Source organism: Maylandia zebra, linkage group LG18 (assembly GCF_041146795.1).
Source record: "Maylandia zebra isolate NMK-2024a linkage group LG18, Mzebra_GT3a, whole genome shotgun sequence".
Lineage (NCBI taxonomy): Eukaryota > Metazoa > Chordata > Actinopteri > Cichliformes > Cichlidae > Maylandia > Maylandia zebra.
The window spans coordinates 8,466,997-8,494,372 of NC_135184.1; the positions used below are offsets into that span (position 1 = coordinate 8,466,997).

Below are 27,376 nucleotides of genomic sequence, written 5' to 3' on the forward strand. Positions count from 1 at the left end.
CTGGTGTGTTATTTTGACTCAGTGTTCAAAAGAAAAATAATTTTTTAGAAACATGAAATTTTTGCTTCCTTGAAAGAAACAAATCAATCTTCTAATTTGAATATTTGTTTTCTAGAGATGAAACACACTATAAACCCTTGCTGTTCTTCAAAGTAGATCAAACACGTATCCAATAAAACAGAACAAAGTATGTATGTATGCATGTATTGCTAACTGGGTAAATGCCTACACATAAGCTCGTAACACTTGGAGGTTTGAGCCAATCTCAATTCTCATTTGTGGATGAACAGAGTCCAGTGGCACAGGGTCAAGCCTGGGGCCGGCCAGTAAACCTGTCTGTTCACTTTGATGAGTGCAGCAGGTGCAGAGCACCAAACAACTGGTGTATGGCATCACATGCTCCCCCCACCACCCCTCACAGAGGCACACATGTTATAAAAACAAAACTGTGGAGAAATGATGCCGGCCGATGCCGGAACAACACACTGGCCCAGCACATACTCATCAGATCAGCTGCACTTGCATACCACCATACAGCTATAATCTGGGGCTTGGAATGCTAATACCCATGTGGTTACTTGAGACATAAGTGCAAAACTAACAAGAAGCAGACTCGGCTATGAAGAAAATGTAAGCTAGACACCATCTGAAGACTGTTCAGTTTTGTGTTTTGGAGGTAAAGTTTGCCTCCATTCATGGGCATATGACAGAAAAGGAGGGACAATGAAGGACGTCTTCCAATCATAAAGAGAACATTTAAACTATAGGACTGTTGTTAAAGTCAGTGAACCTGCAAACACAACCACCTACAGGAGTAACAGTCATCTATGAGTGTTTTGTACCACTCTGAAACTATAAATAAAGATTCCTCTAAAAATATAATCAAATCAAAGTCTTAGAAACATTATACAGATGGTCATTGAGCTAAAGAGGTCTTATTACAAAGCATTTCGCCTACAAATATCTGTTCAGCATTTTAAAAATGACATCCAATTTGACGGCGCATCATTTGGTGATTGCGCACAATGCCAAGTTTACTTAATCAAACAAGCAGAAAGTTACCGGTATCTTTAAGCATTGTTGCCCTCTATATGTTTATGCTAAATGACTGACGTTTCATAAAAATAAAGGAATTTGCAATCATGTAATCTGTTTATATGTGATGTGCTGACTTAGAATTTAGGATAGCAGACATAAGATTAAACCAGCAGAGATAAAATCATACTTGCAACTCACGTTAGCTCCAATAAAAAGGAATCGAGAAAAGTGGTTCACAGGTGAAGTCCATCTATCCTGGAAGGAGAGATATCAAACCGCCACACAATGATGCTGAGGAGGCAGGAGGTGCAGGTGTGAGCAGGTAAACCCAAACAGAGAGCCTAAGTCATCTACCGTGAAGCAGGTCCAACCTCAGCAGCTGACAAATATATCCCGGTGCTTTCCCTCTAGCTCTGCGGTTCTGAGATAAATAAATCAGTCCTGGAACAGCCAAGCAAAGAAAGGGAAGGAGGGAGAGGGAGAAAGAAGGAGAGGGAGTGGGGTATGCAGGAGATGGGTGAAGGACAGAGGGAAAAGAACTGAGGGGAAAAGAGGGGTGAAGCTGAGAAAAGGTACACAGGCTAGGTGTCTGGATACTCCTATAGTTAGTGATTCTTCAAACTATTCCAAAAGTGAAGATAGGTGGTTCCTGAAATGTCCATTCTGCAAATCAGGTTTGTATCACCGGTCTAATAGAGTTTAAACTGAGGGTCAGAGGCGACACCGCGCTACTTCCAAAGAGTTTAGGGAGTGCGGGCCAAAATTGTTGCAGTAACCTTATCCCACAGCTACCATGTATGGGCTGAAGAGAGCAGCCTCAATTGAGGGGCATCTGCCATAAATAGCCAGGCAGCGTCGGGCTCCCGGAGCAGGAGGATCGAATCAGCTGTTACAACTACAATCCAGCAGCACTGCGTGATCCAGGCTGCGCAGGAACGCCTGCTCTATGACACCAGGGTCATACACAGCGCACTGTTTCACTTGCATTCATTTCAACCAGCCACCTGACCAGTTTGTTCAAAGAAACTAGGATTGCATCAAACGCTGGGATGATGCTGCATTTCATGTTAGGACATTTAAATTCATCTCTGGAGCTTGAGGGGCACAACTGTCACTACATATGCAGCCTCATTGTGCAGAATTTCACATAAATTTGACAGATTATCAACATGATCCATGTCAAACTGCTTACACAGGACAGCTGTGAGATGCTCAAAACAGGAACTCTTGAGCCGACTGTTTACAAAAGCTCACATGTATGACACAGTTTAAAAAGTTGCAGTTTTCATGTCCAAAACAGACAAAAAAAAACAAATGCATATCACTACTTTAACTTCATCTGCTACTACAAGGACTCCTTGCCATGTTTTAAACAAAGTGAATCAAACAGTAAAATACAAACGCAAATGCAGTAAAGCAATTATGGGCTTTTTAAGATGTTTGATAACAGCAGGGACATTAAACTGTATTAAATAAGTCCTAACGCTGTATTTTCTATATAAAAAAAGATCAGCACATCCAGGTGATTAACTTGTGGCTACCGATATGTGTCTTTGGGTACTGTGGTGAAAGAGAAGCAGGTCAATTTAGGGTTTTGCTCCTTGTTACAGTCGGTTTTGTGTTTAATTGCTGTTTGTCTCCATCTTGTGGTGTTGCATTGTAACTGCAGGACGGGTCACCAATTCAAACATTTTACAGAATAAAGATTAAAGATAAAGAAATCACTTTATGTAGTTATGTTCATAATTTATCTCCTTACAACACATTGGAAAAATGTTATTTTTCTGTTCTGACCTTTTTCTGTCATTTTTTTTGCCACATTTATGTAGTTTTATCTATGAGTAACAGTCAGATGCGTAATCAATATACTTCAGTAATTTCAGTCAACAATGTTGCTGCCTTACACATCTGTTTTGGGTATATCTACACATTCATGACTTTTACTCTCATTTTTTTCCTATATAAAATGCATCTTTGGGGTTAAATACACACACAAGTAGGATTAATGTGCATTCAATAAAGGCAATGACCACTTACCTAACAGAAATCTATCCATTTGTCTGTTATTTTGTGGCCTTGGTAAACCAAAACATATTTTCCAGTTGAGAAAATGACCCTAAAATTTAAAAAAACTGGTTAAGAAATAATTTTATTACAATTGTGTTCATGGGAAGCTTTTTGCATGCAGAAAAATCCTGTTTACAGTCAGGAATACAAGTTTATGTGGACAGGCTGAAGGGTGGCAGAAAATGAGGGCAACTGTCACTGTGGCATTAATGGACTTACTTATTCCACATCCAGCACAGGCAAGCAGGCTTGACAGGTGTACAGTAATGACAGATATGTAGGCAACTTACTGAGAACTGGACTGACTCAGAGGCTGAGGCAGCTGTGATGGAGGGACAGCTGGAGATGGATGGCAGGGAGGTCTGCAGAACAAAGCCAGACTGTTTCATTCAAAGAATCCCAAGTACACAAAAAGACAAAAGAGAAGTGATGCTTTCCTTGATACAATGGGGAAGTGTATGAAGATTTGGAATAACCTTGCTGTTTGCATTATTTGGTGATTAAGTGAGAGTTACAGACAAAAAGAATTCTAATTACAACCATTACAAATCTCCAGCATTTACCAACAGTTTGTACATCACCTGACTGGACAGCAGTAATCTCAAACTGGTAGCTTTGGATCCAATGTGAACAGCATTCAGGGGAAATTTCAGATCATCCTTCTTTGCAGATATCCTTCATCTCAGCTGTATTCAGTGTAAATGCACATCTTAACGTCATTCTATTGGATTAAGGTTTTGGACGCTTCAAAAGACAGATTATCTTTATTTGAAGCCATTCTGAATTAGATTTGCTTCAATATTCAGGTTCATTGTCCACGCTGTCAATCCATACAAGACACAGAAGCTAGATGTGTGTGTGTGTGTGTGTGTGTGTGTGTGTGTGTACTCATATATATATATATATATATATATATATATATATATATATATATATATATATATATATATATATATATATATATATATTGTAACGTTCACAAGAACCAGACGGTTGGGGTCTCAGTTTGTCCGTTTATTCGGCACATAAGCCAGCGGGTTGTTAACTCAGGGGGAAGCGCTCTCGAACTACACCTCTCTTCAGCCTGGCACACACACAGAACAACCAGGTCCCCCCACCCCTTCCTGTACACCACCCTCACTACTTCCTGCAGCCCAACCAAACATGAATCTTAAAGCAACAACAACAGTGTGCAGAGAAAACCAACATGTCACTGTCCAGTAACACTTAACCATCGTTACACTGCCCCCCCAGCAATAAGTTCCTCGTCCCCGAGGGAACGACACAGTCTCTGAGGCGGGGCGGTAGCCTACGTTCCCTCCCTGACCTCCTGAGCCCCTGAGGAGGACGCGGAGCTTCGGGGCTTTGGGGTGAAGAGTCCGAGGGGGGGGAACGCAGCCCCAGTCGGGGGCCCCTCTGAGCAGGGTCATGGACGCTCTGTACACGTCCCTCTGGAAAGGAGGGGAGGGACTGTCCTCTGTAGGGGGCCATCCGGTCTCTGTGCAGCGCTACTATCCTCCCCCTAGGAGGCAACTGCACCCTGTAAACAACCTCCCCCACTCGCTCTAGGACGCTGCAAGGCCCCACCCAGCTGCTATCCAGTTTAGGACACCGTCCCTTCTTCCTCTTTGGGCTGTAGACCCACACCAGCTCCCCAGCACGGAAGTGCCTCCCTTTAGTGGTGATGTCGTAATTCCTCTTTTGGCGCAGGCCTGCCTTCGCCAGCTGCTCTCGGGCGTAGGAATGTGCAGAATCCAGCCGGTCCTGCAGCTTCCTTGCGTAGTCCCGGCCCGGTGGTGCCTCTGGCGCGTCCGGGGGTTTCCCAAAAGCCAACTCTGCAGGAGTTCTCAGCTCTCTCCCTAACATGAGCAGGGCAGGCGTACATTGGGTGGAGTCCTGCACTGCCGACCTGTAGGCCATGAGGGTAAGGGGAAGATGGTAATCCCAGTCCCGTTGGTGTTCTGAGGTAAGAATGGCTAGCTGCTGGGCCAGCGTCCTGTTAAACCTTTCCACCAGCCCATCGCTTTGGGGGTGAAGTGGGGTGGTGCGGGTTTTCTTAGTCCCAAGGCGTTCACACATGGCAGCAAATACCTTGGACTCAAAGTTACGCCCCTGGTCACTGTGGAGGGTCTCTGCTGTTCCAAAGCGGCTGAACATCCCCTCCACTAATACATCAGCGACCGTCTCAGCCTCCTGATCTGGGATGGCGTATGCTTCCGGCCACTTGGTAAAATAGCGGTTTCCTCTGTCTGTGCGAGGAAATGGGCCCATGACGTCCACAGCTACTCGCTCCATTGGGGCTCCTGCTGGTTGTTGCTGAAGCTGAGCCCGGGACTGGTCTTGTGGCCCTTTGTGTGAGGAACATGCATCACAGCTGCGGCAAAAGTCCTCCACATCCCTCCGCTGTTGACCCCAGTAATAGCCCTGGCGGAGGCGGCGAAGAGTCTTGGAGACCCCAAAGTGGCCAGAGCCAGTGCTCCCATGGCAGGCTCCCAGCACAGCTGACCTCAGCGACCTTGGCACCACAACCTGCCACCTCTCCTCCCCCGTGGCAGGATCCTTCCAGGCACGCTCCAACACCCCCTCCTTCAGCCTGAGAGCTGCAAACTTGGCCCACAGCCCCCTGGTACAGATGGAAAACCCAGTGACCTCATCCCAAAGGGGTTGCTCCCCCTTCTCCAGCCACTGCAGGACCGGCAGCAGGTCTGTGTCTTGTTCCTGCCGTGCCCTCCACTCCGCTGCATCCACCACCAGAAGAACCCTGCAGGCGAGCTGTGCTGCTCCGTCTATTGTCGTGAGTTCCCGCTCTATTTCCTCTCGCTTCTCACAGTAACGGCAGCCAGCTGCAGCACATGGGCGGCGAGAGAGGGCGTCTGCGTTAGAATGGTGCGTCCCTGCTCTGTGCTCCACGGTGAAATTGAAGGCTTGGAGCTCCTCCAGCCAGCGAGCCACCTGTCCCTCTGGCTCCCTGAAAGACATCAGCCACTGAAGGGCAGCATGATCAGTTCTGACAACAAATGCTGTGCCGCACAGGTAGTATTTAAAGTGTCTCACCCCCGCCACCACAGCCAACAGCTCTCGTCGTGTGACACAGTAGCGCCGCTCGCTCCTGTTCAGGACCCGGCTGAAGTACGCCACCACCTTCTCCCCTTCCGGTCCAACCTGCGACAACACCGCTCCCAGCCCCACATTACTTGCGTCAGTGTCCAGGACAAAAGGCAGGGCGGGGTCAGGGGGGGCAAGGACTGGGGACTCTGTCAGCGATCTGCGGAGGGTGTCGAACGCCTGCTGACAGTCCTGGGTCCAGATGAAGTCACGGTCCTTCTGCAGCAGGTGGAAGAGTGGTGCAGCTATGGAGGAAAAGCCCTTCACAAACCTCCTGTAATAAGACGCCAGTCCTAGGAAGCTTTTGAGCTGTTTCTGGTCTGCTGGTGTGGGCCACTCGGTAATGGTGTGAATTTTTTCCTCCAAAGTGCTGATGCCCTCACGACCCAGCTTGTGGCCCAGAAACTCCACCTCCCTCCTCATGAAGTGGCACTTGTCGGGATGCAGCTTCAGGCCTGCAGCCGCCACCCTCTCCAACACTTGTCTCAGGGCATCCAGGGCAGCATCAAAGGAGCTCCCGTGCACTAGAAGATCATCCAGGTAAACCAGGCACCGTTGCCGTGGGACGCCAGCCAGCACACTGTCCATGAGCCTCTCGAAGGTCGCAGGAGCGTTGCAAAGGCCAAAACTCAGGACTTTGAACTGCCATAGTCCCCTGTTAGTGCAGAAGGCTGTCTTCGGTCTGGATTCCGGGGACAGTGGCACCTGCCAGTAGCCACTCCGCAGGTCCAGGGTGGAAAACCAGGAGGACCCGGCTACTAAGTCGAGGGACTCATCAATCCTGGGAAGGGGGTAAGAGTCTTTCTTCGTCACTTTGTTGAGTGGTCTGTAGTCCACACAGAAACGCATCCTAGGACTTTTTTTCTTAGGCACCATCACCACCGCGGAGGCCCACGGGCTATCAGATGGTTCTATGATGCCCGCCTTCATCATTTCACACAGCTCCCTGTCTGCAGCCTCCTGATGAGCCAGGGGCAGGCGGCGGGGGCGCACTTTAATAGGCTGGGCATCCCCGGTCTCAATGACGTGCTCTACCAAGTGTGTCAAGCCAACATCACTTTCTTTCAGGGCAAAAATGTCACTAAACTCTTTTAGTACCTGCCATAGACTCTCTTGCTGCTGTGGAGTCAGCCCCTCACAGTTCTTTGACCAGATACTCCTCACTGCTGAGAGCCTCTCCTCCTCCTCCTCCGCTCGCTGTTCTGCTGGCGGGTCTGCAGGGGTCTCTGCGGTGGAGGTGGACGCCGCGGCAGATGCTGTGCAGACCGGGGGAGGAATAAGCGGCACCTTCTTCCCATCAGGGAGTACGAGGAGGCCTTTGCCTAAGTCCAGTACACCACCAATGGCTCGTAAAAAATCCAGCCCAAGGATGCAGGCGTCCTGCACGTCAGCCACCCAGGCAGCATAAGACACACCGAGGTCCCCCACCTTGAACTGGAACACTCCCTTCCCTCTCATTGGGGCCAGATCACCGGTCACAGTCTTAAGTTGCACGTTAGTCGGTTGTACAGCAGCTCCGGTTGGGACAATATCGGGTCGGACCAGCGTTGCATTGGATCCCGTGTCCAGCAGGGCCGTACAGGACACCCCCGCAATCGTCACTGGAACATGGCAAAAGCCGCCAACCTGGGTCCAGCCCACAGTGATGGCCGCACCGGGTGGAGGTGGCGGTGGTGTGGGGATGTCGTTCTCCCAGGCCCGTGTACTCCCGCCTACACGGGCCCGTGGGCGTTTCCCTGAACCGCTGCAAGCTTGGGGCACTGCCTGATGAGGTGTCCGACTTGTCCACATCCCCAGCAGCTCTGAGGTCGGCGGTGTGGGCCAGCCCGAGGGGAAGGCGACTGCAGCGAAGCTGTCTGCACCAAACTGCACAGGCCCGCTGGCGTCTCCATCTGTTCCACAGGTGCTGACACAGCCCTCACCACGTGTGCGTCGTCAGCGCCCCCAGAGGATCCTGCAAGCATCTCCCTCTCCAACGCTAGCTCCAGGGCTGCACTGAGTGTGGCCGGCCGAGCAAGCTGAGTTTGCATGCGGAGCTCTTTAGGGCTCAGGGCCTGCAGGAACTGGTCCCGAGCTAACTCCGCCTGCACTGATGGTGGCATGCTGTCATACGCCCTCCGGCAAAGGCACTCGACTTCATGGGCCAAAATGCGGAGGGGCTCACCTGGCAATCTGCGTCTGTTGTGGAACTCCGACCTCAGCAGCACTGGTTGGTTATACTGCCCGAAGCGCCTCTGAAGTGCTCCGACCAGAGCATTATAATCTCCCCTCTGCTCCTCGGTCAGCAGCAGCAGGCATGCAGCTGCATCCTCACACAGGCACAAAGCCAATTGGAGAGCTTTATGTTCCTCAGACCAGCCAGCTGCAACAGCTAACAGCTCGAACTGTGCGATAAACACTTCCCATGGCGTCTTGCCGCTGAACTTAGGCGTTTTTATATTCGCTGCAGCTTGCTGGGCGCCGCCATGTTTGTTTACATCACGTGACGGCGCGCCAAGCGAGGTCGACTCCTTCCCGCCGGAATCGCGGCCGCTGTGCGAACAGTTCCCGAGCCTAGTCAAACCTGGAGAAAATCCAGCCTCTGCAGACAGCCGCAGCGCCGTTTCCCTCACTCCATGGGCGGGCGAGCGCGGACGAACCTCCCTCTCCTCCGTCTCCTTCTTAATCCTGCCCGGCAACATCCTCGTCTCGTAACGGCAAGCGTCGCCGGCAACAGGGTCTCGGGCGTTCTGGGGTTCTTTTTTCTTTCTTCACTTCTGACACCAATGTAACGTTCACAAGAACCAGACGGTTGGGGTCTCAGTTTGTCCGTTTATTCGGCACATAAGCCAGCGGGTTGTTAACTCAGGGGGAAGCGCTCTCGAACTACACCTCTCTTCAGCCTGGCACACACACAGAACAACCAGGTCCCCCCACCCCTTCCTGTACACCACCCTCACTACTTCCTGCAGCCCAACCAAACATGAATCTTAAAGGAACAACAACAGTGTGCAGAGAAAACCAACATGTCACTGTCCAGTAACACTTAACCATCGTTACAATATATATATATATATATATATATATATATATATATATATATATTAGTATTATAGAGTATATATTAGTGACCTATTGTTTTTCTAGGCTCTTAATAATAAAGGTAGAGATAGCACTGCACAGTAGCAGTCAAAATATTTTAGCTACTGAATTAGCATCATATAACTATATAAGGAAACACTATTCTAGCAGAACAGACTTTATAATTTAATTAAGTAGCAGTGTATTAGCCCCTAATGTACAACAATCAACAGTTTCGTTTAACTGAAGGCGTGCAGGTGTAATTTTTTTTATATATTTACCTGAGCTAGCTCTTATCAAGGTTACAGGCGGCCATTTTGAAAGTTCAACACTGGGAAAAGGACCACCTCAGTCTTTGAGACAACTTTCAGTTAAAAACGAGCACCAGAGAAAATGTTCAGAGTCATAGTAAGAAACAAAGGTAAGACCACGACAAACCTTTTCTCAAAAAAGTCCAAAATTCCAGTTTAAATGTCCAGAGAAAGCTAACTAAACTTTAATTAGCTTTCTGTAAATAACACTAACTATGGCATTTTACCATTAAAGACTGGGAACTCTTGAAAGTGTGAAACAGGACTGAAATAAAACCTTTTACTGGTTTATTAATTATGGCCACATCCAGAGTAAAGTATATAAAAAATACTATACAGCTATACTGTGTAAGTAACCATTATACTGGCTAATATAGTGGAGGTCACCCTCCTGGTGTCAAAACACTTTCATCTGTCAGTGTTTTTAATGTCGCAGCTGATCCTTGTAATTTAGCTTGCACTCCAAATATGGTAACTGTCATGAGCTGCATGTAGCTTAAGAAACAACGCTGCAGTGCCTTTGTATGCTGTGCCCATGAACAAAAAACACCCACAGCGTAATGAAAAGACAGCCTACCTATATTGGGATCAATAAAGTATCATATAAGAGGAAGCAGTAATCTGACTTTTCACTCTCATCTTAGAAAAAAAAGATGGCACACAGAGGAAATTGAAGAGGATGGATGCCCTCCAAGTCTCCCAGAGAGCATGCTGGGAGGTTTTTACAAGGTTCAGCTCAAGTATTGTCTTTGCCAACGCTTTGATCCAGCAAGTGGAGCTCAGTGTGACAGTCTGGCACGGTAATTGGGCTGAAATTGCCAGCACACAAGTGAACATGTGTGAAAACACTCGCATATTTGTGCTTATACACGTATGCTTGCTTTCCATTGCCTTAGCATTGCTCAAAGAATAAAAGTCAGCTCTTTGAAAATGAAACATTTCCATAATAATGACTTACCCACTCGAGGAGCCCAGTTACTTGTGCTGATTTTCTCTCGTTTTCCATATTGCGGGACAGTGTCAGCAGCTGAGATCAGATGCCTCATGTGCAAGCTCTAAAACAATGTATACAAAGCCTGTATGGCAGCATCACCAACACACAATTTTCATTTTCTCAGATCACTTTTAGGATGTATAATTTAGCTCCAGAGATGAACCTGTAAAGGGGCCACCAATGTAAAAACTTTTTCCAAAAACCAACATGATATCAGAGTAATGGTAACTGTAACTGGTTCTGCTTTTATATACATAACTGGTTTCGTTTGTAATATAAAAGACTTTATCATATATTGTATTTCATACATATGCACCCCTTATTATCTTTGCTCATGTCCTGGCGCATATGTGATATAAGTGCACATTTCTAAAAAAAAATAAAAAAATAAAAATTGCATACATACAGACAACAGCAACTGTCACAAACACCATTTTCATGCAAAGAGTTTATTTATGAATCAGACTGCAGTATCATACAACAGTAGCACAATCATATGACTATGGATTATGCTCATATTTATAGATACAAAGATAAAGGCATGTCTTAAAAGAAAAAAAATGAATGAGTTCTCTTTTGATTTACTCTAAAAATAGCTTTTAAATACTTGGCATAGTTTTGTAAATTAAATTATGAAACATAATGTTTTGCCCACTGGTTTTACTATTGGAGTACCAAATGCAAATATACTTTATGAAAAACATTTTTTTTTCCTCCTCTCTCTTGCATTTCATGCAAGGAAGAAAAAAAAGATGTCAGTGAGTACAAAAAGCACTTAAATCTCATATGAAAATAGAAAATATTACAAGTGTGCATAATTACTTCATGTTGCACATAACCTGCAGTACAAAAAGTCAAACGACACTATGTTCAAGTGTACCTGACATGCCAATTATTGGGGGAGGGGGGCGTATGTACTGAAATAGCTATTTAAATGTCGTCAGGGGCAGTTTATACACCAGACTAAGGCGAGGCCCTTTAGTCTTCAGAATGAATTGAAAATGAGATGTGTTAGTAATTATGGGCGTGCCAGCTTGTCCTCCCTGTGATGCTGACTATGAGCTTGTCTTGAAGCACTGACCCTCCTCTCGTACTTATAATAAATTATGCTTTTTGTATTGTTTGAAGTTCACAGTTTTGGACTCAATGTTCCTACAGATAAACAGCATGAAGAGCAGAAACTATCCGCAATGCTACTGTACCTCTCCAGCCAGAGGGATGGCAGAACAGTAAGTTGTTGGTACAAACCTAAGGTATGAAACAGTGCTTAGTACGTTAATATTTGGCATTTCCTGGAGTGTAATGTAATGCACACATCATAAGGCGACATGATTATTTCGGATTTACATGAAATGTTTGAAATACCAAGACAAAGGTCTGAGTTGATAAAAATGCTACAACTGCAAAATGCTACATAACAGTAAGTTGATGGTTAAACAGTGATGGATTCCTACAGATCTCTTAAATATGTTACACCAGTGAAACAGTCCTTTTATGAAAACAAAGAAAACCCACGTACCTGCAAACTTGTTTTAATCCAAAAGGCAATTTTTTCAATCATCGTTTAGCTTTAGACTCATAATTTAAAATTTATTTTAAAGAAACATTATGCAGATATGTGGTTTTTAGCCTAAAATTGCATCCTACATTGCATCTTTTAGTGCAATAAGCGTTAGTGACAGCACAACAATTTACACAAAATGAACACGCCGTGAGATGAAAGAAACGGAGGAAGAAAGGAGGCGGTTAGAAGGAAGAGGAAACGAAGGAAGGGTGGGAGGAAGGAAGGAAAAGAAAAAAATTCCCAATTTTATTTCTAAACATGTTTTTTTTTTGTGGAACCAACAACAGAACGATACATGATTCAAACTGGAAGACATACAAAGACAGAAATAAGACACAGGCCATGTCTGACCACCAACGTACAGCTGAGATGGATTGATGTGTCAAATATCACAAGGAGCGTCCAACACTGACTCTGTTAGCATGTGAAAGAGCACTATCAAACAGGAAATCATGGCACAATCAGAAAGTTTCCATCAGGTTTAACTCCTGCAGTGATGAACCCTTTTGCTCACTCAAACCAAAATCGTGTGATCAAGGCACACCACAGGGCCATCCCTCCTTATACCGCTCTGTTAAGATTTTAAAGCACTAGAAAATTATGTATACTCTCAATATGATACTATACACTTGTATGATACTTTCAGCTTGTTATAGGTGTGGAGAAATAAAATGTCATGGTTAAATACAAAATTTCTCTTAAAATATTTAAAATATACTTTATTTTGTACATTATGCAAACTGATTAACAATTTGATGATAACAAAAATAAATATTCCGTGAAATGTCGCCTCTTTGCGAAACAGATGTATGAACATAGATATATAAATAGATATATCTATATCTATATATATATCATGAAGTAAAGCACCCACCCCCTGTTAAGCGCCCCTATACCCTGACACGAATCCATTTCCCTGTAATATGATCTCAATGACACGTTCACACTTAAGACTCCTGACAATGGTTCCTACAGGTAGCTCCACTACACCACTGACCTGTTTTTACAATATTGCTCTACATATCTTTTTTTTTCTTGTTGTTGTTCTAAATTCCTATATCGATCTTTAATGTTTATCAAGGTTGCTTAAACCATCATTTAAACTCAATCTGTGCCCTTATTGCTTCCTGAAATTACCTGGAAATGGGAGCTATAGATTGAACTTGATCAGGGGACTAATCAGAGACTTCACCTTATCCAACCAGGAATTGCACATCTAGTTAAGAAAGGCAACTCTCCCCCTCTAAAGTAGGGCCAACGTTATCTTATAGTTTACTGATCTGTCATGCCATGTGGTATAGAGTCACTCTTCACTGAAGAGCTATGGTTGCAGAGTTATGGTTGCAGTGTGTACAAAAGCAATGAGAAAGGGCACAATGTCATTCAGTTGTTTTTTGTTTTTTTTAAAAAGAAAGGCTGATTTATCTCATCTGAAAATCAAAACAGTTCTTTAGCCAAAGACAGTGATGTCCAGTTCTAAAACAGCTGTCGCCTTACCACAATCAAATACGCAGGTTATTTTGGTGTAGTTTAAATGCAACAGAACATGTTTGTGACAATAAACCCCTCTATGTCTACATTAGGTTAAACATAAACACTTACATTCATAATCCTCAACAACTCGCCCGTAAACAAACAGAAACGTTCAGGTATGCGAAAAATGTTTTCGCTGCGGACATTTTCAGAAATTCTAGTATGCACGACAGAATTGCATAATGTCTGCCAATGAGAAAAGCATAGGGAGGATAGAATAGAAAGGACAAGCCGCTACAAGACTAACTAGTAGAAACCCTATAAGAGGATGGGGTTGGGGATGGAGGACGGATGGGGTAGTGGGTAGTCAGTTTGGGAAGGCTGGGGTGGGATTCTGGGTGGAAGTTGCCCCACAAGTTAAAGAGGCACCTCCCTTTGGCAGTGGAACAGCACTCTTAGTAGTCAACGCAGCGCCGAGGGTGAGGGTGTACACAATGCTCTTGTCGGACAAGAAGGCAATTTCAGTGTCAAGATGAGATGAAGGCATTCTAGTAGGCAGCCAGGTCACAGTGTTGGAGCTAAAAACCTCAGATGGAGATGGTGGACGCAGTCTTTCTACACTGTCTCCCCTCGGCTGGGATCATTGGGGTTCTGGGACATGAGGAAGAAAGATATTTATTCACAAAGGAGTATTTTTTTTTTAGCAAAAATCCATTATCTTATGAATCAAAATTGTCTAATTGGGCAAAGGTTTTCAAGCTCCAAAATCAGGAAAAATGACAAAACCGCATAAAAAAAAAGTAAACTCTCTTATCATCTTTACATCCACCAGGCTTCACTTCTATGCCATTATAGGCAATAATTACCTGAGAGAGGTGACTCCTGTTCATCTTGCAACACTGTCTCGGGGCTCTCCTGTGAGTTGGTGACCTCTTGCTCGTTGTCTTTGTCCATATGAGGAGCAGGGTCGAACTCCTCTGCTTGTTCTTCCTTGCCCTCCCCTTCTGCCTCTGTCTCCCCTTCCCCAGAGTCAGTACTCCTGATGCTTAAGCGCCTCACACGATACATAACATCCACATCTCTCATCCGGGCGAGTCGCTCAACTGCCACCCGACCTGGAGAAATAGCCAGTTTGTTCTGCAATGCTTCAATTCGCTGTGAGGGGCCCTTGCTCCTCCGCTCACCCTCCAAGCTAAGAGATAGTCTGCGGTCTAGGTTCGGGGGAACGGAAAGTGGCAGTCTATCAGGCGGAAACTCAGGTAACCCAGGGAGGTCTCGCCCTAGATGAGTCCGTAGACCAAGTCTATGCTCTGGGAGAGCAAATGGCTTCTTCTCTTGCTCCTGCTTGTCAACTGGCGTTGCATTGTCTTGTTCCTCAGTTTTCACTTCAGCTGTCTGTTTGCCTGCACTGCCTTCAGGTGTTTCTCCTGCAGTGGCTTCTTTATCTTCTGATTTTTCTTCCTCAGTTGCTGTTTCATTAACACTCTGTTCCTCTGTGACTTGAGGGTCTGTGGGCTGATCAGCTGCTAATACTGTGGCTGCAGAGGAGAGATCCTCTGTGGCTCCATCCACTGGTATGCTCTCAGCAGGATTAACTATGCATAAATTGTCCAAGTTTTCTGCCTGAGCATTGTCTGTTTTTTCACCCTCTCCCACATTCTCCTGTGTCAGTGAATGCTGCTCTGTTTTTTCAGCACACACTTCAGACCCTGACTGATTTGAACATGATGCATTTGGTTCCTCTATTTTTGTATCTTCTGATGGACTTTCTAATGCAGTGCATTGTGGCGGACTGCCATTTTGATTGGCCGAGCTGTCTGAGCTGTTCTCCTCGTGAAGTGGAGGCAATGGACCCTGTCTCATCTGATTCTCAAGCTCTCGTTTACAAATAGGACACTCCTCCTCTGATTCAGCACTGAGATCTTGAAGAGTCTCTGTGTCATTAGGTCTGGAATGGCCTGCGGATGCTTTACTGGCATCCGATGGGTCTCTAGACTGACGCAAAGTCTGGCATATGTCTTCATAATCTGGAGGACTAGTGAGTGTAGAGGCATCCTGCATGGGCTGTCTGTCTGCCCATGGCACCTCAGCTGCTGTGGTGTGCGTTGTTGGACTAAAGTCACAAAGAGGTGTTTCGATAGGTTCATCTGGCAGGTCTAATTTTACTGTCCTGCCATCGTTGCTCCTTCTGCGTGAAAGATGTGCAACAACCCTGTATTCTCTGAAGCCCGTCTCCCGAGGTGGCACCGGGAGCTCCTCCCTAAGCTGCTTGCTGAAGGTTACCGACTTTGTTGCAGGCCTGGAGAAGGCGCTCTTCACTTCCCTGTATTCTGGGTCAACAGACCAGCTTACTGCACTGCGCCTAAGGCTGCTGGGCTTGTTGAGAGGTTCTGATGTCAGTCGGATTTTGATACGCTCAGGGATCTGGACGGAACCGTTTGGGACTTTATTGCTGGCAGTACCTAGCTCCAAGATGTCTTTGTAGGCCTCGTTAAGGTCCTCAATGCACTTGTCAACACTGGGCTGTTTGCTGCTCTGTTGCTGCTGCTGATCCTGGACTTCTTTTTTAATGGTCTCCAGCTCTTTGACTGCATCCCATGGTCGCTGGGTGGCCGGTTTCAAAAGGAACGGTTCAAATTTCTCCTGTCCTGTGTTTGCTGCTGGTTTGATCTCCTCCACATTTCCTGAGGGTGGTACTGCTGGCTGCTGAGCTGTGCTCTTGTTCAGCTGGTTGGAGAAGGTGGAGGTCAGGGAGAAGGCGCTGTTGCTTGAAAGTTTTAGGCTCTTCACTCCCTTTATGGGAAAACTGAAGGCAGTGCCCACTACTCCGCCGCTATCAGGGGTTACTTCGGTGCCAGGAGGAACAGGGTCTTGTTGTGCTTCCTTGTTTTCAGGGCCAGCTTTTCGGGCCTCTGGGCTAGTTTGTGTCTCCTGGTCTCGATACTGGTTTGCAGGCCAGGATCCTGACAGCTTCAGCTCCTTGTAATGATTTATTTTAGGGGGTCTACAGGGTAGTTTTTTAAACATTTTGCTGCTTGCTCTACTGCTCGTTTTGCTGCTCGCTATGCTACCAGTTAGTGCTTGCAGCTCAGCTTCAGCTGAAGATGTGCTTTGGAGACTTTGGTTTGTTAAATGGCCAGTTTTGTTGCCACTGGGACTGTCAGCTGGGTCTGGCGACTTCTCGTTGTTATTATTCTGATCACGAATTGTCCCAGTGAGCTGCGGAGTAACAGGGACAGACACCAAACAAAAAATTGTTTCACTAAGCCTCTTTTTAAGATTCTTGGTTTTGTCTTTCTCCGGTGGTTCAGGTTGCTCTGCCTTTTTTACTTCTGTCACAGTTTCAGATACACCCTGGTCAGCCGGCTTACATGGAGGTGGCGGTGGTTTACCCAGAATAGATGAAGGTAAAAATGGAGTACGGGTTTGCTCAGAAGCTACACTGTCACTTTTTTTTATTCCCCTGTTGGGCCATCGATTACTGCTGTCGCTGTCACCGGGAGCTGTTTTTCGGGTTTCGGTATTGAGAGCTGGCCCCTGTTGGGGAGGAAAGGCACTATCATGTGTAGATTGTCCTAAAATCTTAGCGGACGGAATCTCTTTGTTGATGTTGCGCATCTTGTCTATATCTGTTAGAGAATTTCCGCCAGGCCCTCCTGAGATTTGTTTTGCTCTTGAGTCTTCAGTGGGTAACTGTCGGGCATGACCTGGTTGTTCTTCATGTCCAGAAGAAAGTACCTGTTTTCGATAGGACGCACTACGTTCTCCATAAGGTTCCAGCCAGGAACTACTTGCCTGTCTGTAAAACCACCTTCCGGGATCTGAGCTTGGCATCTGCAAAGCTTCTGCCCTCCATCTTAAGTTTGCCATTTCATTGCGGTTAACTGAAACTGCTCTTGGGGGTAGGGCTCTTCTATAAGATGGGGGTGGGATGTAGCCAGGAGGCTCCATTCCAGTGATGGCAGAGTGTTGTGCGAAATAGTCTTGTCTTAGGTCCCCACCCCTTGGATAATAGATAGGCCTGTCTTTTTGTTTGACACCCTGGTCAATAGCAAGCATTTCTGCGCTACCCCTAGTCTGCTGGTGAATCTCGTATGATGGAGGCTTTAAAGGCCTGCTGAACCTGGGCTTTGGTAAAAGTGCAACATGGCTGCTTGGCCCAATACTCCTACCCCACCGGTCCCGGCCGCCGCCATAGATGTACCTACTGTATGGCCCAGAGAAGACAGTGCTGCTTATCCTCTGTCTATCAGGTAGACTAGGCCTTGATGGAATGAGCTCTCTGCTGTCACGTCCATCAGGTGACAAAACTCTGGGAAGAGACTGAGACTTTGCTTTAGTTCTAGGGTGAAAAAAACCCTCCGGTGTCCTCAGTCGGTAGTAGTGGTCCTGAGCCCACCGTTCCCCATCCCCATCTGACAGCTGCCTTCCCAGACCCACAGCAGGCCTCCATTCCTCTGTTCCAAGGCTCTGGCACTTCCTCTCCCCAGTCACTCTCAACTGACCAGGTCCTGCATCTGGGTCCCTTAGCCAGGAAATGTCCTCCCATAGCTGCTGCGCTTGCCTCTCTGCCCTGTATTCCTCTGCTGTGATCAGGGCCTGTGGCCTCCACGCTCCAGCAGAGGCCCTCAGCTCCCTGCCATCAGCATAGTCCAGAAGGATGCTGAAGTCCTGACCTCGCCTCCGCCAGTAGGAAACATCCCTATCGTCATGGCTCAGCGGCTCTGAATAAGTCAAACTGGGAACATCGTAGAACCTATAAAAGAAAAAATCTCAGTGTTAATAAAACAATCTAATCTTTTAACAGTGTTTCTTTCATTACAGAGGTTATTAAATGAGTTGCGGCTAAACAGCATCAGAACCATCAGGCTGCGACATACAGACAAAGAAAAAATTATCTAGAATGAAAGGAGTTAATACCTAAAACATATTTCACAATATTGTATTATCTCAGTCTATTTGATAATAGATTAAAACAATTTCATCCACTTGAAATGTGATCACTGGTAAATATTAAAAGAGGCATGCCCATGCCAGTCCCAGACATGTGCTTTTGCTTTGCCAGTATAGGTGTTCCAAACAACCTAATCAAAGAGGGCCAGCACATATGAGCCAGAAATGCTTAAGTCAGCAGCTCCAAAGTCCCCTGAAGACACCACAAAATTGCAATGCTACTGCAATATGATCTGCATATTAAATTGTGCTGACCTTATCTTGGAAACTGGTCATCTGGATGGCAAATACCACTCTTTTAAAAAAAAAAATCTGACGCAAAAGAGAAAGTGGCTCTGTCCCTCTCATTATTTTATCACATACTTTAGGAACCATTTTGGCCTACAGTACATATAAAAACCTTTAAACCAAAAATACAATAAACTTTAAACCTGCATTACTGTGTTACACCCAAAGTGAAAGAGTAAACTAGAAAAAGAGCCTTTTTTAATTGTTTCTCATGTAAGTATGCATGAGCAACAATCATCCAACCAAAATCATTTGTATAATTTTAAAAACGCTTGATGAAACTAATATGAAATGGCAACTGTGTGACGAGTTACTGTTGGCAGGTTCACAACAGTGGTTCCAGTACAGTGTGATAAAGCACTGCTGCCTGGAGATAAATTTAGTTCTGGTCCCATAATCACCTCTTGGGTTTGGGATAAGGCCGTAGTGCATGCTTGCGCTGCTAAAACAATTATTTTAGATAAAATATATTACTGAAAATATATATATATATTTAATGACAACGCATCTAAAAAAAAAAAGTCTATGTACACTGAGGGATTTTCCATTACACTGAATTTTAGGATTTTTTTTAATTAATTGTCATCAATAAATATTCCCCGGGTCATCACTCACATAAATGCACATTCTTAGACGCCCTGATGACAGCTGATCATAATGAGGGCGGGACTGCAGGCTTAAATGCTTGTTGAAATTCAATTGTAACCATCAGTTCTTTCAGAAAAACATATTAACTACATTTTCCCAGTGTAATTATAAAACTGTTTCATGCAAAGAATCATCTGTATATATATATATATATATATATATATATATATATATGTATGCTTGATTATAAATATGTGTAATAGTTTTTAAAACGTAACATCACAAAAAGAAGACTGAATAAACAATTAGCCTCCGTCCAGTATCTGCAGTGCACTAAATCCCTGTTAGTCATTGTACTCATTCATTTAAGCAGCAAAGTCAATGGATCATCCTCAGCAGCATATGCTACTGTATGGCTGAGGGGAGCTGCGCTGTGCACACTTGCCCAGCAACATGCTTACATCACAGAGCACGTGCTGGGCGTGATTCAGTGTGCAAGTGTTTACAGTGGAGTGATTACGCGCCTGTCTTGAGGCATGTTCAGTCCTCCTCAGTTTGCTCTCTGTCTAGTGCTGCTGTTTACATCTGCCTGCCGGGTGGAGGCTGTGTAGATGATTCCAGTGCCTGGGTGGGCTCCACAGAGATGCAAACCATATCTCTGTGCAGGCATGTACACAGCTCAAACGACTGCAAAGGCACCTTTCATAATTCCTCATATCCCAGCATAAGATATGTCAGTAGTGCTGCTGCAGCCACAGTGTTCTGCAGCTCTGGAAGGAAGGGAAGAGGAGGAGAAAAAAACCCTGCGCAGTGCAGACTCAGTTTTGCATGCAATACTGACAGGCCCCAGTGAGAAGTGGGGGGAGGAAAGAGAGGGAAAGGGAAGGTGCAGGGCGTGGGGGATTGCAAAAGAGAGGGAAAAAACACTCACCCACTATCTGTAGCAAGAGAATCACCCAAGGGCTGAGTGTCACCTAGGATACCGATGCCAATTTCTTTTCTCCTTTGGTTCCTATCCCCACTCTCAATGTCTATGCTGGGGTAGCCCTTCACCAGTGCCTGCCTGCTGCCATAGATGCCAGTGATAGATGCCCCCCGGTCTGCCTCATACCCGTTCAGCGTCCCCCGGCCAGCCCTGTTGTCCACAAGTTCACGCTGGCAATCAGCAGGGCGCTTGTCAAAAGGCGTGGCAGACGGAGGGTCGCTCTTCGGCAATTTATATCCGTGCGAAATGAGAAGGTCCTCCACGCTGTACATGGTGGTGTCTCTCTCACTTCTGGGCAGGAGGGCAAAGGTGGGTGTGTTGCCTTATGCGCAGTGCTGCTGGTGGAAGCTGGAGCACGGCTGCTCAGCAGAGGCCATCACTAAAGAGAGGACAAGGGAAGAGGTAGAAGAGGATTATTTCTGCATGCAACTATATCTGAGAGGAGCCACTTTCGTAAGAAAGAAAAAGGGTGGCATTCCTTGTCAAAATGTGTTTAAACTACTTCAGCACATGCTATATTGACATCTCCACAAGTCTTTTCTTAAAATTAAACACTAACATGAGCTAAACATGAATTTTTCTCCCAGACATGATCCTGCTTCTGTCGGCAACCCCGGATGTACAGCCACAGTTTTAAAGGTGAATTTAAAGCTCACTATCTGAACACTGAAAAAGTCTATAAACCAGAAAGTGTGTGTTATGAGCCACACCCCTTGTTCTTTCCAATGACATTTTATCAACTTTCCCAAAGTGCCTGAAACCATTATCTAATGTAACAATTGCCAAATTGAGAATTGTTCTCATCCTATTAAACCACTGTTTACATAATGATTTCTCTACCCTTTGTCAGACAGCAGTGCAGTGGAAAATTTGATAACCGCAAAGCAAGCAGGTTTTAGGTGGAATATTCGTCATCAGTCATGACAAGCACTTATTGTTCTCCAGAGACTCAGAGCAAGCAGTTATCTTAAAAGAAACTGCAACATATTCTTATATATTAAGTTATAAGAGATTAAATACCTCACCGTACAATCAGTCAGTTTCAAATATGCTTAAGTAATCACTACCAGTGTTGTTGCATCATATATCTGCCTTCTTGCTAACTTATTAGTGCTGCACACCACTCCCATATGCCATCAGAAAAAGGAAAATACTGGGTATTATATACCCAGTATAAAATAATCTACACAATATATACTTTCCCGCATGCCTGTGCTGTGTGTGAGCACACACAGTGTGAAGGTTGCCAGATTTCTTACATCCTAATGGCATCAGAAAAAAATTTGATGCATTAATGGCGTTTGATTAAATTGATTTAGGTCTTGACTCTTAAACTATAGTTCAAAGATGAAGTCTGAGTTGCAGCGTCAACAATAAAAAATTATGTGAACTTTAAATAAAAATGTGAACGTTAAAAAAAATTAAATTTTTTTTTTAAAATACTAACAGTATTTTAATGTTTTAACTTTTACTGCTCTGATTCCAGTCGCTTATTATCATGTATGTTCTTTAATTTCTCTTAGATTTCTCTTCCCTAGAAAAAGGCCCCAATGGTCACATCATATTGTCTTTTTTTCATATATATTCTCTCACAAAGACATTGCTGGCTTAAAAATCAACCAAGCCCCAAACTTTCTAGATCACCATGCAAAGGTATAGCCATCGTCACAAATCAGCAAAAAAAGCAAAAAAAACATTTCTCGGTTTTCCAAAACTCTCTCATAATGTTGTGGTGGTTAATTAATTTCTATAAAGCAGAATACTTTGATGAGTTTTATAAAGCATAAAAAGGCGATTATTTTCATTAACAAGTTAAATGATGATTACCGTCTAAGTAAATCAACAATTTACGAGTGTGGAAAATGTCAGAAAATGGCCAGAAATGCCCATTAGGCTCAAGCCTGGTGTCATAGTATAGAGTATGAATAACATTTAAATTCCCATGATATTCTGAGTAATGATGAGTATGACATTTAAATGATTTAGACGCTATTTTTCACATGGCGTGTTTAGATTATCACACACTAAATCACAAAGGTGAGTCTTCGACTTACTTGTTCTGTTAGAAAAATCGAGACAAATAAAAAAAGAGAAAAAAAAGCAGAAACTGGGGAGTTTAGTCCTAAAAATGTCTTAAAAACTTATTCTAACATGACAGTACTTCAGTACAAAACCAGTTATTTATTTTTAGCTCAAAACAAACAGCAACAAGTAGGAAATAAATAAGACTGCTTTTGTATTGGTGCTCGAATGTAATGTAAATTTCACTGTCTGTTAGTTTGTTCATTTGTTTGTGTGTACATGTGAATGCACAACCACACCTGCCTGTCTGATATATTAATTAGTGGTTGTAACAGTCTGTCCTGTATGGAAGCTTGTTTCTGCCTCTAAAAAAAAAACAAAAAACAAGTATCCATAACTCGAAATTTCGAGTTATTTTCTTGAAATTTTGACTTATTAACTCGAAATTTCAAGAAACGTAACTCCAAATTTGGAGAAACAAATTTCGAGTTACTTTTCTTAGAGTTTCTTAGAGTTAGCTCTGCCAATCAGTAATCTACGTGAATGATGTCACTTTCTTGTTACCCGGAAGCACATGGCGCAGAGTAACGCACACTCAAAACCGGATCGCAACAAATTGGCGCTTTCGCAAGTACGTTTGCTGATAGTAACGCCATGTGATTCAGCTAATAACACAAGGATTTCATCATTTTTGAAGCCACGCTGAAAATACTCAGCAATTTGTGCATTCATGACTGAATGTAATAATGGTACCTTAGCTGTAGCATTTGTACCTGAGGGCGTCAGCTTCCGGGTAACAAGGAAATGACGTCATTCACGTAGATTACTGATTGGCAGCGCTAATTTGAAATTTCGAGTTACTTTTGTCAAAATTTTGAGTTAATAAGTCAAAATTTTGAGTTAATAAGTCGAAATTTTGAGAAAATAATTTCGAGTTATGAATCCTTTTTTTTTTGTGGCAGAAACGGGCTTCCATAGTCCTGCCTGCAGATGACAACGGATGGCTTATAAAACATTAACAGAGTGATCAAAGGCTTTGCACACAGTAGCATTTTGGCAAATCATAGACTTGAATAGTGGCTCACTTTCCATTATGAAGGTGTCACTTAAAGGACAAGTGTGCTGTTGGATCAAAGATGTTGGTGTTAAAATATACTTATATACACAGCTCATCTAGGAATTGATCATAGCCAAACACATTTACTTATCTCTGTGCTGGAAACTGCTGAATTGCAGCTCCATTAATGTTTATATTAACATAGATTAAGGGTGGAGGTCATGTGACAAAGTAAAAAACAAAAGAATTAATCTAAATCAAAGATGTGCAGACAGAGTAACATCTGACCGATAATAGTTTGCAAGGCACAAACACTGCATTTACAGGGTCTCCATGGACGTTATCAGAAAATTGTGCAGTGTGCGAGAGAAAAATGCACTTTTTTATAACTTTTAATAAAACTATATTATTTTCATCATATATAAGATGAAAATAAGCTTCTTTATATTAGTGATGCATCTTGACTCATCTCAGAAAACGGACAATTGCTGCTTTTCTTCTATCCAAAACATTATGACTATGTCATAAAAGGCCATCACATATCTTTTAATCTTACAATCCGAGATTTTTTTCTTTCTTGTTTTTTGGAAGCAACTCAGTATTCTCAATAAATATTAGAGCTCAGTCAACAAAGGCTTTTTAAGACCAATACTGGCACCAATATTTTTTGCAATTAAAAAATTGTATATTCCAATCAGCTGATACATTTTTTTCTTTCTGCAGACACACAAAACCTACAGAGATTTCCCTAATATTTCTTATTTGAAGTTGTTTATTCACTTGTTTACACTTTGCTTGGGTCAGCTGGCTGTTGTGTTTTTGGTGTTTGAAATATTTTTTGCCACAGGGAAGCTTTAGAGTGCCCTCTGCTGAACAACCCTTTTAACATGGTTGAAGGTAGCTTCACTCATCTCCTCTTTACTTTTTAAATTTAAATTTATTGGCTGATATTGATAAATCATGAAATATCTAATATCAGCTGATAATCAATTTAAGTCCACATATAAACACTACAGCTTTGTACAGGTTTTGTTTTTTTGTTTTTTTGTTTTTTACATCAAAGGGTGTTAAAGACAGCTTAAGAGAGAAAATTGTATCATTATATTATTTCATTCTCAAGGAATCAGTTTGAAATCCATCTGGGAAGCTAAAGCTTGCAAATCTCTGCCTTTTTTCATTAAAATTATTTAATTCATTCTAAATATACTTGATTGATATATCAGCTTAATGGTTTTGGTTTGCTGACAAGTAAGATGGCATTTAACAAGGTCAGCTTGATGTATTATCTGTTGTGTAACATTCATTTTATATTAAATATTACAAAATAGCGTCAGTGACAGCTAAAAGTAAGTTTCATTTATTACAACAAAATCTTGTTTACAATGCCAAATTGTTTTTTTGTTTTTTTAAATTGTGTCAATATCAGCCCTGTATTTATTCTATTACTTTTTCGTTCATTAATTTAAATGATAAAATAATTTATTTAGCTCCAAACTGGACTATGGTTACATAAATAAGCACGCTCTAACAATATTTTGAATTGTAATTACTTTATTAGTGCAATGTTACTGTAGGACACCCAGCACGCATTCCATAAAGAATCACTGCATTCAAATCATTTGGAAAATTCTTCTTTTCCTCTTTTTCCCTCTTGACCTTAATGTGACCTTAACATTTTCCCTCCATAACTTTGTCCACTTTGCAGTTAGGAGTTACCCCTGGTGTGGGAGCTTATTTTATACTGTACTATTCAGTGTAATGCTTCATATCAGCCCAAATCCTGCGGGATAATTAATGCTGTCCAGATGCAAAGAGCCCAGCAGGAAATCCCCACTTTAAAACCACACTGTATGGGACCATATTTTCAAGGACAACAGGAGTGAAAATTGATTAGCCAATTTATTAATGTCATTGAAACTTCACTGACTAAACAAGGCTAAACAGAGCCCAAAATAACATTCAAAATCAGCATGCTGAAATCTATTCTGATGTAAAAGTCCTCCAACTATTACTGGCTCTTCAAGTGGAGCGAATAGGTAGTGTGGTTAATGCAGCAAAAATCAACTCGAGAGCTTCTTGAATCAGCCAAATCCAGATCCGTGAGGACGGGCTGATATAGAAAAGTAGCTTCCTTTAACACAGAGTTTTATCAGAGAGAACCAGAGCGAGCTAGACACATGGTGGCTCTTTTTTGACAAGGTCACAGCTCCAAATGATTGCAGTGGAAATATGGCACGAGACTTTTTTTTGCATAGCAACAACAAAACTATGATTAATAATCACAACAAAGATATATTTTTTAACATAAACATCACTGATACACCAATGGGTATGAAAGGTTTGTGCCAGGAAGATGAAAAAGTAAGGTCAGCTAATGTAAAAGTTGCTGCTGAGGGTCATTCGTTAGCTGATAACGAGAGAAGTCCTTTTTCTGCTTTTGGAAACATTGAACAATTTTTATGTGAGGACTGTCTGTTGATAACTTCACTGTCTGAAAAACACAACTTTAACTTGGAGGCTGGTGCATGAATTCACTTCTAACTTAATAAATCCAATCTCACTGACCACCCTCCCACCTAAAAATCCTCCAGGAACACCCCTCCACCCGCCACCACCACCCCTCGGTGTGCAGCCAGGCCTGGAAGACTGCATGCACAGGTAGTGGTTACTGTAACGCATCAGCACTAGCAGGCAGCACCACCCTAACTGCTAAGGGAGTGTACCTACATCTTACCTAGTGACAGGGAAAACACAGCGCCACAGATCAGCCTAATCATTAAAAAAAACTGCTTAGCCTATGCAAACTCATTCAAAACACAAGTTCAGCACGTTTGCAATTAAGAGCACCCTGTGATAACTATGTCCATCAGATTCTCCGGGGAAAAAAACATCTCCCTCACCATCATTCTCCCTGGATAACTCACTGTATGAATGAATCATGATTAAAATAGAGCCGTTTTATCATAACACACAGTTATCAATAAAATATCAAGGTTGTGATAGATAGACGGATGCATTGTGCATTATGCATACAGCATGACCTATTATAGCCCTGCTATAGCCTACTGCAGCGTTATATGGCACAGCCTACATAAAATTGACTGCTATGAAATGATTTTTCAAATCAGCTCCCAGTAGGCTACCTGCTTCACCCAGTGCCGCAAGTCCAGCGCCTTCCAGAGAGAGGAGGGGGGGGGGGGGTAAAAATCCTCCACCTGCACGCACCTTGAGTTGAATATATAGTCAGCGGTCATGTTTTGACGAAAGCCGCTTGGCCAAATTATAACCCCATTGCAAAAAATTCCCCGAGAAATGCACGCAGTAAAGCAGGGAGCGCACATCCCCGCCTCGCTGCCAGCACCAGCGGCGGCTCGGCGCTGTTCTGTCGAAGGGCGAACATTTTGAGGTGTGTGCAAGTTGACGCGCGGTTAACGAGGAGGTTTTGCAGATGCGAGTGTTTACCAAGACCCGCTGCCCTGCGCTACCACGAAGGCTACGTGAGCCACACACACAAAAAATAGAAAAAGAAAAAAAAAGGATAAGCAACCCCTCCCTAGAAATCTACTAGTGTCGGCAAAGCGGGAACCAGCGTGCTGCAAGGATGCCATAACACTGCAAAAACAGAATAAGGGCGTAGCAACAGAGAGACGCATACCTGGGAAGATGCTTGGCGCCGCCGTTGCAGTTCCCCTGCGCCCAGCTTCAGCTGCTGAGACTGAGAGCACTGCACAGAGCCTGAGCCGAGCATGCCTATTGGTAGGCAGAGACGCGCTGGTTGCTGGCTGCCTGGACTGGGCTCTCCTCACTACAGCTGAGGTGGGGTGGGCTCCTCACATGCAGGGAGCTAGAGAAAAGGGATGTCAGAATGGTT

At 43.9% G+C, this 27,376-nt stretch overlaps 2 protein-coding genes and 1 long non-coding RNA gene across 3 annotated transcripts in view; 1 reads left to right on the forward strand and 2 right to left on the reverse strand.

The window, feature by feature from the left end:
• Positions 1 to 3,779, reverse strand: part of svilb (supervillin b) — a 60,240-nt gene extending 56,461 nt beyond the window's left edge. Inside the window, exons 1-3 of the mRNA XM_076876366.1 lie at positions 3,687 to 3,779; positions 3,396 to 3,467; positions 3,076 to 3,154 (exon numbers count right to left, since the gene is read on the reverse strand). Coding sequence (XP_076732481.1) covers positions 3,076 to 3,094 — 19 coding nt within the window. The 5' untranslated portion in view covers positions 3,095 to 3,154; positions 3,396 to 3,467; positions 3,687 to 3,779. The remainder of the gene's footprint in view (positions 1 to 3,075; positions 3,155 to 3,395; positions 3,468 to 3,686) is intronic.
• A 5,607-nt stretch (positions 3,780 to 9,386) lies between these two features.
• LOC143413399 (uncharacterized) lies at positions 9,387 to 11,820 on the forward strand. Its single transcript, XR_013094019.1, has 3 exons — positions 9,387 to 9,691; positions 10,226 to 10,381; positions 11,734 to 11,820. It is a non-coding gene; the product is annotated as an uncharacterized LOC143413399 (long non-coding RNA).
• jcadb (junctional cadherin 5 associated b) lies at positions 11,052 to 27,280 on the reverse strand. Its single transcript, XM_004555140.4, has 4 exons — positions 27,161 to 27,280; positions 20,373 to 20,805; positions 14,479 to 18,368; positions 11,052 to 14,263 (listed from the first exon to the last, which is right to left on the reverse strand). The coding sequence occupies exons 2-4, from the start codon at positions 20,696 to 20,698 to the stop codon at positions 14,253 to 14,255; spliced, it is 4,227 nt and encodes a 1,408-aa protein (XP_004555197.1). The 5' UTR covers positions 20,699 to 20,805; positions 27,161 to 27,280; the 3' UTR covers positions 11,052 to 14,252.
• Between the last annotated feature and the right edge of the window lie 96 nt (positions 27,281 to 27,376).